This window comes from Thermobia domestica, chromosome 3 (genome assembly GCF_964235325.1).
Source record: "Thermobia domestica chromosome 3, izTheDome1.hap1.1, whole genome shotgun sequence".
Taxonomy (NCBI): domain Eukaryota; kingdom Metazoa; phylum Arthropoda; class Insecta; order Zygentoma; family Lepismatidae; genus Thermobia; species Thermobia domestica.
In genome coordinates, this window is record NC_137456.1 from 134,605,176 (window position 1) to 134,620,477 (window position 15,302).

The 15,302-nt window shown below is 35.4% G+C and overlaps 1 protein-coding gene across 4 annotated transcripts in view; it reads left to right on the forward strand.

The window, feature by feature from the left end:
• Oseg6 (intraflagellar transport protein Oseg6) overlaps window positions 1-15,302 on the forward strand; it is a 138,385-nt gene that overhangs the window by 25,974 nt on the left and 97,109 nt on the right. For all 4 annotated transcript variants that reach the window (XR_014130670.1, XR_014130669.1, XM_081751732.1 and 1 more), the window contains exons 7-9: window positions 2,929-3,169; window positions 4,518-4,739; window positions 7,365-7,487. Coding sequence is in view for 2 of the 4 variants with exons in the window: in XM_081751732.1 (XP_081607858.1) it covers window positions 2,929-3,169; window positions 4,518-4,739; window positions 7,365-7,487 (586 nt within the window). In the remaining 2 variants the exon portion in view is untranslated. The remainder of the gene's footprint in view (window positions 1-2,928; window positions 3,170-4,517; window positions 4,740-7,364; window positions 7,488-15,302) is intronic.

Here is a 15,302-nt window from a genome sequence, read left to right on the forward strand (position 1 = left end):
AAGGAATGTGAAACTCCTGACAAAATTTCGTTACAAACTGATTTTTGTGAGGTTGCATTACTGTACGAGTATATAACATCATCATCATTATCATTATTATTATTATTATTATTATTATTATTATTATTATTATTATTATTATTATTATTATTAGGTATTCTGCCTTTCGGCAGGTCCTGGGACTAATGAGCTTTATATATATATATATATATATATATATATTTTAGATGTGGGCCTGGAAATGTTTCTTCCACTTTTGTCGATCTTCAGCTTCCTCTTTTTACTTCCAATATTTTCTCCTATCTTTCAAATCATCGATCAGCTGTGTTCTTCTTCTTCCTATTCCTCGCTTCCCTTCCATCTTTCCTTCTTTGGTGGTATGAAGAAGATAATTTCTTCTCAAGATGTGTCCAATCCAATTGGCCTTTCTACTAAGAATGGTGGCTAGAAGTGTCCTCTTCTTCCCTATCCGTTTTAAAACATCTTCGTTTGTTGCTCTCTCTGTCCATTTTATCTTCTCCATCTTCCTCCAACACCACATTTCGAAGCTCACCAAATATTTCTCCTCTAACTTCCGTAATGTCCAAGTCTCTGAACCATACAGTCCAACGCTCCACTTGACCAACTTCTTCTTAAGTCCAATATTGAGCGTGCTAGTTAAGAGTGATCTTTTCTTGTAGAATGCTTCTTTAGCTGTAGCAATTCTTGACCTGATGTCTTTGGTGCAGTAAGCGTCTCTCGTCAAAATACTTCCTAGATACGTGAAATTATCGACTTCTTCAAGTTCTCTTTGTTCTACTCTGATCCGTAAGGGCGTGTTTCCACGGGATATTCTCATGACTTTCGACTTTTCGATGTTAATTTCCATTTCATACAGTTTTCCAGTGTCAACTATTTTGTTAATCATCTTCTGTAGTTCTCCTTCGATTTTAGCTATTATAACCATATCATCTGCATACCTGATCTTGTTAATGATCTGCCCTCCAATCTTGAAATCTCCAATTCCCATTAATTTTCCTTCATTAAACATTCACTGTAAATGTTGAATAATTGGGGCTACAGACTACATCCTTGTCTGACTCCTCTTCCAATCTCCACACTAAGATTTCTCCTTCATTCTCCTTCTAAGAAGGTTTTGGTTTCTCCTTCATTCAAGCGCAACTTCACTCGTTGTCCTATGTACAGGTTCTGAATGAGTCGTCGATCTCTCCAGTTGACTCCGATTTCTTTAAGTATTTTCAGAAGTTTCGTCCAATTGACTCGGTCGAAAGCTTTTCATTTTAACATAAAAAAAATCATTAAAATAAGGCTACAACACAACACATATTTCCAAATAGAGGATATGAATTTAATTAATAAATTATTCTCTCTTAAATAAAACAAAAAAACAACAAAATATCTTGAACTGTTCCAGAGGTGATGTGGCTCAATATTTTGCCGAGAATCGCATTTGAGAAATGGCATCAGAGTCGGCATTTTTGTCGGCCTCTATCTCAGGCTAGGATTTTTTTTTGGGGGGGAGGGAGAGGCAGAACAAAATAAAAAGAAAAATACGAGTTTCGTACTTCGTCCTAAATTTTGACATCTGTTAAATTCAAAAACATCTGAAACTATCGAGTAATCCCCCTGCTTAAAATGATATGCACTATAGCAGAGACAATTAAACAAGACTAGCATTTGTAATTTTCAGCTCTTCAATATAAGAAACCTTACTAGTTTTCGTACGTGAATTTTTGTTTTAGAAATTTAATTTAGTTGTATTTTCTTAAATATAAAGTGTAATGTCTGAGTTCAAATTTTATAGATATAAATTTTAAGTATAAAAGACTCCATAAATTTAACTACAAGACAGGTCAGCAAATACATTATTAAATATCGGTCATATTAAAACATTTTTAGTCATAGCATGGAAATATAGACATAGAAAGGCGTCCAAACATAGAAATAGTTGTGACAATAATTAAAAAAGAAATAATTTAAGCATATACAGGCAAGAAATATAAACAGACAAGCGGACATTAAAATATAAGATTGTATAAAATTGAAAATGTCGATTAGACACGACCTCTTTTTTTGAGATAATAAACAAAACAATATAATAACCTGAAACAATTAAATTGAGACATAGAATATAAAGAGTAGATTTAACGAGGAAAATAACGAGCAAATGTTGTTAACAAATAAATTTCGATGCATTACACTTTCCTCTCATGGCAGTGCTGCAAGTTGTATGGAGTTGCATGCCATTTTTGGACCTCGGAATTTTAAGATGTTCACCGCGCTTCAATATCGTAGAACCCAAGAATGGTGTGCAGGATTTGAAGTATGGCTTTGTGACATATGCCTGTTTTCGGGGCTAACTCAAGCGCAGTTCCTCGACAGTATTCCTCCAGTAGGAAAGAAAAGAACTTGTATATAGTTGTCACTTTTGGATATTTCTGAACAGCATCCCTGCCTTTCCGAAACACTTTCTCCCAACGTGCCACTGTTCGATACGACAAGGCTTCTGTACCACATTCTTCACATAGTCCAAGAAAATAGTACTATACATTCCGATTGTTAATCCACGTAACTTGTTTCACTTTCGTAAACATCTTGTAATGGTTCTTACAGTCAGGTAGGGTGCTTGAAATCGCACCTAGTTACTGCAGTATTCGACTGGATACGACATAAATATATTCACTTGCCATACTTGTAGCTATTTGACTCACGTCTCTCACGTGACAGCATTGTTCCCATTGCTTCTTTTCTAGCCTATTCGTATATATAGCGATAAGGCTTATATGAATTCACGTTTTTGGTAAGTAATTTATGTTATATATACAGTATCTTGTAATCTAGAATTACTCAAATACTTTAGGTACAAGCGTATTTATTTTAGAGTCACCGATTATTGTAATTTTGGTGCTTTTATTATTATTATTACAGCATAAAATTTCATGATATGAGCAATTTACAAGAAACATCTAGTGTGTTAACTTTGGAAGAAGAAAGAGCAGTGGATAGAATAGCATGGAGTGATGATGGGCAGCTATTAGCGGTTGGAACAGCTGGAGGAACCGTCCATGTTTATTTAACCAAATTACCACTCGTTTCAAGCGTCTTTGGAACAAAAATTGCACTATTGTCTAGTTTAATGGAAGCTACAGTCTATCAGCCAACAGAAAGGGTTTGTACTATTTTTTTCTAAAAGTTGTATATAATTAATTTAACGAATCTTATTTACAGTGATAGTCACAAGTTTTGCCTGAAACTCACAGAACAAAATTATAATTTAAGGAAGCGTAAAACTCACATAACAGATTCACAATATGCTTAATACCTGACTAATATCACAACACGTAACTAATTCTGCGTTTAAATAAATCATTAGACTGATCAATGTAGGTAAACGATCGGGATTCTCGCGTCAAAACTGGGTTATAGTGAGTTGGCTGGCTAGTGTTTTTTAATGTGTATGTATCTCAACCAGGATAATTATGGAATGGGGACTCTGCTCCACCTCCTTTCCGAATTTTTATATGATGTGATGTTGTTTCCAGTGTTACATTGCTTCACAACTGTGCCTGGAATTAAATAAATAAATAAATAAATAAATCATAAAAGTGACTTATTGTAATGTGAACCATCTTACATCAAAATATAAATGCTATTGCTGAACAGCTTTTTTCTTCTTTCTTTTTTCGTTTTTCCTTTCTTGATGAAAACTTGTAGCACTTAACAGTCATATAATCCCAAATTGTCAGTGCAAAGCTCGGGAAATTGTTTCACTTTATCTAAACAAAACTTTGCCTTCACAAAACTAGTTTTTTATTATTATTATTATTATTATTATTATTATTATTATTATTATTATTATTATTATTATTATTATTATTATTATTATTATTATTATTATTATTACATGGAGAGACTAGTAACAAAATCTTTTAACTATCGGAGTCATAGCAAACATAACGAATTTTATGATAGATTACTGAGCCAGTCTTCCCCTTACCTTCTAAAATTTGCGGAGAGTACTTGTTAATTTCTTGCCCTCACTTCTATGAATGATCAAGTAATGCATATGGTTTAGATCTAATATCAAACTGTAAGTCTTCTATCACACACTCTTGGTACTGAAAAGGACCGTTAATTTACAAATATATCGGGAGATCATACATACTTTAATTTACTTTAATTTTGATTCTTTCGGAAATGATTTTCGTTTTAGATTTATTGTTGCACTGGTGTAAAGAATATACGAAATTAACTAACTTGCATCTTGTAATTTCAATCGGATTTACTTAATTAAATGATTAATTTCCTGTTCACTCTGTTCTTACCAACTACTTTTAGATAACGAAAGGCTTAAGTTTGACTTCTACTTTGATAGTTTGAAGCGGTTCAGTCGAATGTGGTTAATTCAGCATAATTTAAGTCAATCGAACATTTTTCATGTCATATTTTTTTCATTTAAAATGAAAATTAGGTAGGACATGCTATATTATTTGTCAGAACAATTTAAAATTTTCTAGGAACCCGCAATTAGCATAACCACAGAAGTTGAACCTACTTTTATAGCTGTTGGACCATTTCACTTCGCTGCTGGAATGAATAATCGAGCGTGGTTCTATGCCCTTGGAGAGCACGGTGCAGAATTCTTAAAAGATAAAGAATACCTTGGAACCATAAGAAGCATGGTATTAAATTCAGATTATGCTTCAGTGTTGTACGAAGGAAAAATTCAGCTCCATATGGTAAGTATATTAAATGTTGACATCTTGAAAGTTTGTTAGTAGAAACAGATAGAAATAAGAATAACTGTAATCGACAGTGCTACAATTAGAATATTTTAAAAAAAGAAAAAAGTGTATAATAATGGTTCTTGATATGTAGACTGAAAATGAAATCCTTGCTAAGTGCCAAAAATGGAAAAGTTCGGTTTAAACAAAATGTAGACAATGTGCTCAACACTGCTCAGTTAGTTAAAATCGGGCTATCTAATATTCACTGTGGAAGTAGTTCAAATAATCGTCAGAAGCATGCGCGTGGGCCTATGTGCCATCAGTTTTGAAGTCAAATCTGGGCTTTTTATTCAACATTTTCATTTGGCTCTTAGCACGGATTTTATAGGCAGTCAGTACATATTTATATGTAGCATGTATGATCCCATCTTTGGAATTTTTCCCCACGTTAAACGCTAATAATAATACAAATATCAACATCTGCAAAATATATGGTGGCCATCAACACAAGCCATTTTTAAAGATAAACTGAAGCTTGTTAGTGTGTGTTTTTTATCAATGTGTCATACATGTTACATTGATAAAAAGACACACTAACAAGCTTCAGTTTATCTTTAAAAATGGCTTGTAATGATGGCCACCATATATTTTGCAGATGTTGATATTTGTATTATTATTAGCGTTTAACGTGGGAGATGAGGCCCATAGCCAGCCTGATTTATTGGGGGGGGGGGGAGAAAGGAATACTGAGGGGTAGGCATCAAAGAATACCATAAAATTGTATATTTATTTATTATTTACAGAATCTGTATTTTATTTTTGAATTATCGAACCGTATTTTTTTTTTTTTTTTTTTTTTTTTCATTTTTGTGCGCTTAGTACAAGCTCTGTGCGAAATACTTTGTTTCATATTAAAAATTAAAATTGAAGTATTTATTTTTTAAACATTAGAACAAAATTATATTACAACAATTTTAGATTATATCAATACAAAACAAAAGTATATGTTTTATTCAACGTTTGCACTGAATTTTGTACTTTCCAAAATAACCGAGACACTACAATTCATTAATATTTACAACTAACGTTTTAGACTGATACCTGGAGAGCACCTGGTATCCTTGGATGCTTGTCATGGTTGCAGTAATAGGGTACAGTTTGAAATTCTTGAAATGGATAAAGGCAGTGGAAGATGTTTGGTGCATCTAGCAAGAAACATAATTTTACACAGAAATGAGTAGAATTCGCAAAATTGAATTTAATATAATCTAATTGCAAGAATTTCACTGGTTTTGTGTCAGTTTGAAAATTCTCTTCAGCGTTTTTTTTTTTTTTTTTAAAGGAGGAAAAAAAAATAATTTAAGGGTGGCAGTGCCTCCTCTAAACCTCCCTGGCTACGGGCCTGGATGAGATCTATACCAATCTATAGACCTTTCTGAGTTGAAGAAACTGATATCAGTGAGTATAAGGGCTCATGCGTAGTTTTCGAGAAAATGGAAAATAATAGGATTAATATATAAACTTAAAAATTGTTGTTGTACGAGAACTATGCTACTTACTGAGGTAAAACTGATACTGAAACATACCCTCATTAAGCCCTTCATTGTGATACTAGCATAACGACAATACGTAAGATAGTTAATGAGATATAACCTAAAATTATCATTAACTCTTGTCTAACGAAAATCTACATATATAAAAATAAAGGCCACTATGTTTATGACTTAATAACTCTTGAACCACCCAAACGATCTCGATCAATTTTCAACACAGGCGAGGTTCAGGTCTGGAATTTTTTTTAATCATTTTACTTTGACGGTTCAACTTAGGGATGAGAGAGGGGGGAGATATCGAAAATGACCGATATTAGTCCATAATTTTCGGGCTCGCTGAGATGAACAGTGCACTTCAGATGCCGTTTAAATCCAATTTCAAACCCGCAACATGGGGAAGGGGGAGGAGGGAGATGATCGAAAATGACCGATATCAGAGAGCTCTTCAGTAATAGTAAAAAGTGACTGACTAACAACATATTACTAATTTTTCTTATTTTAACCCAGCGAAGCGGGCAATTGAAGTTAGTACTCTCTAAATATATAAATGAAATGAAATTTCTAGTTTTACGTTCCACGATTATGCACGAAAGCTAAAGGAGACCGTGATGATGGTAATGAATAAAATTTAGGAATGAAACATGAAAACCCAAGAAAACCCACGCACATGATACTTGCCCACTAAAAAGTCCACTTGCCTCGAGTTGGGATTGAACCAAGGACCTACGCACTAGAAGAGTTTTCTACCACGTGAGCCATCGCAGCAATAGTGTCGAAATATAAGATGTATATATCAGTGAATAGATGGCATCGAGCTGAATAAGATAACATGCTTATGAATAAGCTCTCATGCGTAGTTTTCGAGAAAATCGAAAAGAGATGAACGTCTGTGACGCTAAAAAGGATGTCGCTCGTTGCCAATAGTAACTGACGGTTTTTCTTTTGCTGGAAGTATTATTTCTTTATGTACTGTATATGTAGCAAAATACAATGTTAACTAACAGATGATTGTTTGTCTTCTTCTAACGGTGCTTTTCGCTCATACTACATGTAATCTTATCACAACGGTTTGTTATACTTTCAGATTGAAGGAGAGAATGGTGAAACTGAAGAACGTGAAACTAAAATCTTCCCTGATAGTGAAACGCAAGAAGTTAATATTAATTGCCATGCTCTTACGCAAGACTTTCTCATCTACGGCACAGATGTACGTACATTTATTTATTTATTTATTTATTTATTTATTATTATTATTATTATTATTATTATTATTATTATTAAACTTGTGATTCATAGTAGCTAATTACAAACCAGTCCATAAAGTATTATTAAGACTTCCTATAACTATATTTTTTCTTTCTTCTTAATTCGAAAGTTACTTCACAAAACAGAAACACAAAATGGAGTATGTATCAAATAAAAGTCCAATGCCCAGAAATTTATTTGGAGAGTACCAAAGAAATTTCGTGACAAGAATTAAAATGCTTATAAGGGATGCCAGTATTGGGTTCATCAAAGCATTAAAAAACATAATCGATGTGGATGCAACCAGATATTAAATGCAGGAAATGGAAGAGAAAAACATGTCTTACGTACGTTGTTTGAAATTCGGGTCAAAGAAAACGAGAGACTGTCAATTTCTGACGAGACAGTCATGAAGGTTGTGCTAGCGAGTGACTAGCACCTGTTTCCTAAGTTGAAAGTACATTTGGGGGAACGTGTTTCAGAAACATGCGTCATATTTGAAACATGCGTCACACAAAAAAATGGTCACTTAGTTCTAATGAATGATTTTCAATACATGCTTTATTACACTTCTTGACAGTTACCAGGGAATGAACACATACTGACCCATAACTTTGGTTCATACCACTCCATGTATGTGTATTGTTATAAATATACTAATATTTGGTCTAGGAATTAATTCGTGCGGTTGGTACGCACACATTGAAGCTGTAGTACAAACACAAAATACATAAATACCTTAAGAAAAATATTGTCCATCGCTAGCCACCACTTTCGCCCATCTGTCAGGCAATGTACGGATTCCGTGGCGAAAGAAGTCCTCATCCTTGGAAGCGATCCAGTCAGAGACCCATGTTTCGATATTTTCTGAAGAAGTAAACCGCTGTCCAATCAAATCGTTGTTCATGCAATCGAACAAGTAGTAGTCCGAAGGAGCAACGTCTGGTGAATACGGCGGGTGGGGTAAAACTTCCCATCCGACATTTTCTAAATAGGTTTTAACCGGTTTTGCGACATGTGGGCGAGCGTTATCATGTTGAACAATAAGTTTATCATGTCTGTTCTCCCATTCTGGTCGTGTTCTGGCCAGAGCTTGCTTCAAACGCATTAATTGTCGTCGATAACGTTCTCCATTCATAGTTTCACCCGGTTGCAGCAGCTCATAGTACACCACACCTTTCATATCCCACCATATGCACAGTGAATATCTCGTTTTGGTTGTGATGGACCTGGTTCACCTGGTTTCACCCAGGCCTTTTTTCGTTTAGGGTTCTCGTAATGGATCCACTTCTCATCACCCGTAATAATTCGATGCAGAAACCCCTTTCTGCTCTGTCGTTGAAGCAGCAATTCGCAAATGGTTTTTCGTCTTTCAACGTCTCTGTCTTTCAATTCATGTGGAACTCAATGTGACATCTTTTGAATCATTCCCATGGCTTTCAAGCGTTTGGAGACTGTTGTTTGATCAACGCCTAATGCTGCTGCAAGTTGTTCCTGCGTTTGACACGAATCCTGCTCGAGCAATGCTGTCAATTCTTCGTCTTGAAATTTTTTTGGCTGTCCAGCTCGCTCTTGGTCTGCCAAGCCGAAATCACCACTTCTAAACCGTGCAAACCACTTCTGACACGTTCGCTCAGCTAGAGCATGGTCACCATACACTTCCACCAAAATACGATGACTTTCAGTCGCACTTTTCTGCATGTTAAAGTAATGCAGCAGGACACCTCGCAAAAACACTTTATCAGGCACAAATTGCGCCATGTTCACTTAACTACAAACTGGTGTTGTTGACGCTTTAATCCACTGCCCTATACTACGAACGATACGCGATGACAGGGGTTTGCAACACATGTGTGGATACACGGAACTGTGGGACGCTCCGTTCGTTGCGCCATCTCTTGTCCACCCGCACGAATTAATTCCTAGACCAAATAGAAGGCACTAGTAAGACGTTGCGCACGTTAGTAGAGGCAGTAAAACTGTATAATAAGCTACCTGTATACATAAAAAATACTTATGAAAAGAGTTTCTTTGTCAATTCAGTGCACAAACTGCTATTAAATAAACCATTTTATACAATAGATGAATATATTAGCAGCTTTTGTGAAATTTGGGAAAATAATCAAATTCCTATTGTATATATATCAGATGATAAATACAAATATACACATATATACAGTAACTAATATAGTAATTAAGTCTATATATATATATATATATATATATATATATATATATATATATATTATTGTTATATAGATTGTAGAATTGGTTTAGCCTATGTATTTTTTCACAAGTTGTTAAAAACAAGAGCATTGTATTTGTTCTAAGTATTGTGCCTATTTTATGCATTGACCAGTTCTATACCATTTTGTACAAACGCACGTGTACCATAATATGCTCCACAGAATGATTAATAAATCTAATCTAATCTAATTTAATCTGAGCATATTCTGTGAGCATCATTATCAGGATAATATTGCGAGAGTGGGTGAGAAAGTACCCACAAGCACAGTCAAATAAATGGAGGCCATTGTCAGTGCAAAACTGTCGTGTAAAGTTAAAAAAAAGTCCGTTGAATGGTGACAGGAAGCGTTCATGTAAGTGATCATAATTGTGACAAAGCTGTTCGTCGGCGTGAGGCAGGCTAAAGTACCAGAGATTACCATGTGATCCGCGTATCAGAGAGTGTTTTTCCCGACTTGAAAAAGGCAGTTACAAGAGTAACATATGTGCGTTTGCATTGTGGAGGTCTTGGGAGGTGAACAGTAGTTTGAGAGGATCGATATGTAGGCTAGTTCGCAAAAAGTATCGATCTGACATTCCAGATTGTTCACGCGCTTGCAGGTGCTTGTGGTGTCTGTATGTTTTCAGAACAATTTCACAATAACATAATAGTGCTGGGTTATATACTCGGAAGCTGTTAAAGGATGTTCCTTATTTCCTGCCCACCGTTCCAGATTACAGTGATACATGGAACATTGTGTCTGAGACCAAGGCAAGTAGTCCAATGTGATATTCTGAGATGAATTACAGTTCTGTGCTGCAAATGATTTTGGATATCACATGGTGGGGGGAGAACGGGGAGATATCCGTGAATGTAATAGGTATGGAGATCCTAAAGTTCTGGTAAGGGCGAGTATAACGAAAAGGAAGAGCACCAGTACACATTCTTCAATTCAGGATTCATTACTGGAGAACGAGATTTCAAGAGATCCTTATCTTTTCCGTAGTGCAGTAATCTTGACTTCGTTTACATAAACGCAAGACGAGCTAAACCAACTAGATGACAACGTGCATCCTCACAGAACTACCCAAGTTTGACAATCATTGCGAAGTGAGGATATCAGCCGTTTGGATTGGCCATCATGTTTTCCAGATCTTAATCCCATTAGACATGCCTGAGATGCTCTCGGAAGACGAACTGCACTCTGTCTGGACCCCCACACTCTAAAAACTTCCGTTAAGGAAGAATGGCACAACATACCCCAGGTTCTCTGAACACTCACCGACAGTATACTATACTGTCCGAGTCGATCATACGCTTTACTGATGTGATCACAATTCTCTTGGTAACTTGCGTTTCATATCGTCTTTCCGTATTGCTTTAGATTTTTTATGGGGTGCTGTTTCAATGTAAGACGAAGAATTTCATGCATCATTTCATAAATCTGGTTGACTCTGTACTTATATATTGATCGCTTGATGAATCCGGGATCATGTTCCCAAAAGCTGAATATAGATGTGTTTGTTCCCTAGAATTGTCAGAGAGTGTAGAATTTTTGTTTGGTTTCATTTAATGCAAAAAATCTTCTTCCAAAGTGTTCTCCGCGTTTTCTGTACATCCTGTATCCAATAATCAAGCATAGTTTCTTTATTTGTTTGTTTTGTACGTGAATATGCCACTGATAAAAAAAAGAAAAAAAGCTGTGCTGAACGTTTAATGTGTGACTGGTATATAAGAATTCTTAAAATTAATAACAGGAAAGCGAAAATCGAAATAAAATCTTATTTCGCTAAATTTTCGGAATATCATGCTACACAAGTTGAAATACAAAATATCTCTTTCCGTCTTCAGGACAAAAAGACAGGCAATCTCCCATGTTTATATGGGATTGGTGTTCTCATCTGTAATTCTTTTTCTCCACTCTTTTCCATCCTTGGTGTCCTCTATATTCCATCCTCTCTTCCTAAGATCATTTTGTATCTTGTCCTTTCATCTCATCTTGAGTCTTCTCATCTTCTTTCTTCCTGTTACTTCCATATTTAGAATTACCTTTTTCACTTATTTGTTGTATCTTCTTCTACTTGGCCAAACTATTTCAGCCCCTCCGTTCTTGAAACTTTTTTCCTCAAACATCTCACCTTAAAGAATCTTTTATATAATCGTTCCTTATTTTATCCTTCCTCTTCACACGTACATCTACCTTAACATTCTGAACTCTTGTCACTTCCATCTTCTTTTTGTGGGCCCTTGTGATTGCTCAGGTTCCAGTACTGGGTATCATTGCCGGCCTTATAATCTGCAACTTACTTCCTTGTTACACAGAAGCCCGCTCATCCTTCTCAAGTTTAGCTAGTCAGAGGTATTCTGAAGTTGATTCTGTGTATAATCCTCCATCCTGATCGAGATACGATCCAGGATATTTAAATTTCGAGGTAGATAGTAGCCTCTCTCCTTGTAGCTATAAAAAGCTTCTTTGTTGAGAACCATATTTTCATCTCTGTTCTATTTACTCTCGTGTCTCTTTCTTCCAACACCTTTCTCCATTACTTCCGTTTCTTGTGTGCCTTATCTTTGGACTTTTCCCACATAACGACATCTTCCGCGGAAGCATACTCTGTGGTGCTCTACTTTTAACTTCCCTCGCCAACACACTCATTACCGTATTGAACAAATATGGGTTGAGAGCTGATTCTTGACGTAGACCAACTTCCACAGGAAAACCTTCTCTCTTACCCACATTCCTCTTCACTTGGGTCTCTGCTCCTTCGTACATATCCGTTATCAATCGTGCATATTTCTCAGAAATCTTCTCTCTAATGCGTCGCCGTAGTTCTTGTTTGGGCATTCTGTCCTACGCCTTTTCCAAGTGTATGGAAACGGGGTATAACTCCGCTTTCATTTCCTTATATTGTTCCACCAATTGTCTCAGGAATCTCAACGCAAAGATTGTGTTTGTTCCCCTTCCTGTAACGAAACTAAACCATTCCTTTCCAACAGTCGTCTCATGTATCCTTCCTTCAACTGTGCTTTCCAACATCTTCATGATATGTGACATTAATTTAATTCCTCTGCAATTTCCATAGGTTTGCACATCACCTTTGCCTTTATAAATTGATACGTGTATTTTTCCTCCATTTATCCGGTATCTTTGATGGAGAACATCGTGGGTTTTTCTCGGAGTTTCCCCGTTTCCTTTAACATTATCTTCATCAGTTCTTTCATCATCGTTCACTTGCCATAATCATCCGTCTTTCTCACCCTAAAGGGCATAATCGTGAGACGTTAAACTGAAAGATGTAATTTCATTTCATTTACTCAGTATCTTTTCCTGCTTCCACAACTTTTTCATGAGCTCCCATACTATGTATATTTCTTCTTTACCAAAGCTTCTCCAAACCGCTACGGGAATTTTATCAGCACCCAAAGCAACCAATACTTCTTCATTTTCCTAACTGGGTTTTCCACTTTTATCTTGCTTATTTCTTTCACCTCTTTCTATTGTCACGCCTTCTGTATTTCCCTCTGATTCTTCGTATTTAATTGTTCCTTAAAATAGCTCTTCCACGTGTCCTGAATCATCTTCTGGTCCTGCAATACTTTACACACTTCGTGTCTTGTCTGCTTGATTAATGTAATATTCTTGGATGATTCTTGTTTTGGCTATTCTCATTGTCTTTATCCGTCTTTCTTTTTCAGGTCTGCACAAGCCGTGTCTGTGGCCTTTGCTTTTGCTATTGCCATAGCTCCTGAGATCTTATTTTTTAGCTTGTATGCCGCCTTGTCTTCCATCTACGTGTTTCATTCCATCTTTTCTTCTTCTCTTTCGCATATTTTACTGCCACTTGCATTTTGCAATTCCACACCAAGTTTCCTTCCCTTGTGGTGGTCCTTTCCTTAATGTTTTCCCCATCCTCACTCCGACTTTCCTCACGGTATGATTAATCTGCTTCCACCATTGTTGTGTACTTTCTAACAGTTTTATTTGTTATAGAACCTTTTCCTTGAACTTGTTTCTTCTGCTTTCTCTTTTGCTCTCTCTCTCACGTGCTTCGCATATTTGTTCACTATTCTCACAATCGGCTATCAGCAGTATGTGCTGTGGGATCATCATCATCATCATAGGTATTCTGCCATTATTGGCAGGTCTCTTCCCGCAAGGTTCCATGCTCCACTATCTCCAGCTAACTTCATCGTTTTTACGTACGACTTTCGTTTTGACACTGTTCATTAATTGTAACCTCCTTTAGCCCCCCCTCCTCTCTTTTCTACCACCATATTCTAGCACGTCTCTCATGTTACAGTTCCTTAACCAATGTCCCAAACAGTTTCTCTTCCTCTTTTCAGTAATATGTAAAACAGTTATTTCTCCCTCAGTGTTTCTAACACCGTCTCATTCGTTTTCCACTTGTAAAGTGCAGGTAACTAGGGGTACTATAGATTATGAATCGCTAGTCCTGCACCTTGGAATATTGACACCTGTCTCTAATTACATTCAAAATATTAAGACAATTTAGATAATTTTAATCAACAAACTATATCTAATAATGACTTTTGCCAAAAGGGTAGCAATGTTATACAATTTGCACAGTTGTCAACATTCCTGTATACGTGGGTTCAGATTTTAAGTCACTTTCCCCGTTAGTGACTCCTCCTGGATACATGGATTTACGACTTTGTATTATCTATCATTTCAATATTCAGGAGAATTTTCCGATTTTTAAAGGAGATTACTCGAAACATCGGTCAGACATCATGTTGCTCAATCTGAAAGAGAGACATTATTACATAAATGAGGTACTCACCTAGCGGCTAGAAGAATCCAAATATAATGGATGAAATCCTTTTGTGAGATACATACACTTTTATTCAATACTGAATCATATTTAACACATTTTACTACTTTATTCATATAGCGCTATTAATATAAATTTTTACTGCAGTAATTGAAGATTTATTATTATTATTATTATTATTATTATTATTATTATTATTATTATTAGTATTATTATTATTATTATTATTATTTTTAAATTAAAGTTTGCGCGCACTTTCAATCTCTATCTTCTTTCTTGAAGTGTCCCCTAGTTAAATCTTCTACTAATCCTTCACAAATCATTTATTGTTACAGTTCTTTCCCTTTCTGACGATAAAACAATGAGTCTTCTTGATGGAGAAATTGATGTTTTTTTAATAAAAAAAGTTCAATTGACTTTCATCACTATTTTCTTTTTTTTTTTTTTTACTGTCACTCTTATAAATTTGCAGTGATTAATTTTCATCAAAAGTAATTTAAAAAAAAAAAAAAAACTAAAATATGATAGTTTAATGTAGAATATTTATCATATCACCAACACACTTATTCGGTGATCTTGCTGTATATAATTGCAGAGTTATAACAACAGTCGTATGCGTCTATCTCACATTCTCCGTTTAGTATTTATCGCCACTTAATTTATATTGCCAGTTATTGGTTAAACAAAATATATATGTGTATTATTTTCAATGTTCACAACTACATAACTTTTCACTATACAAGTATCTGAATATCAA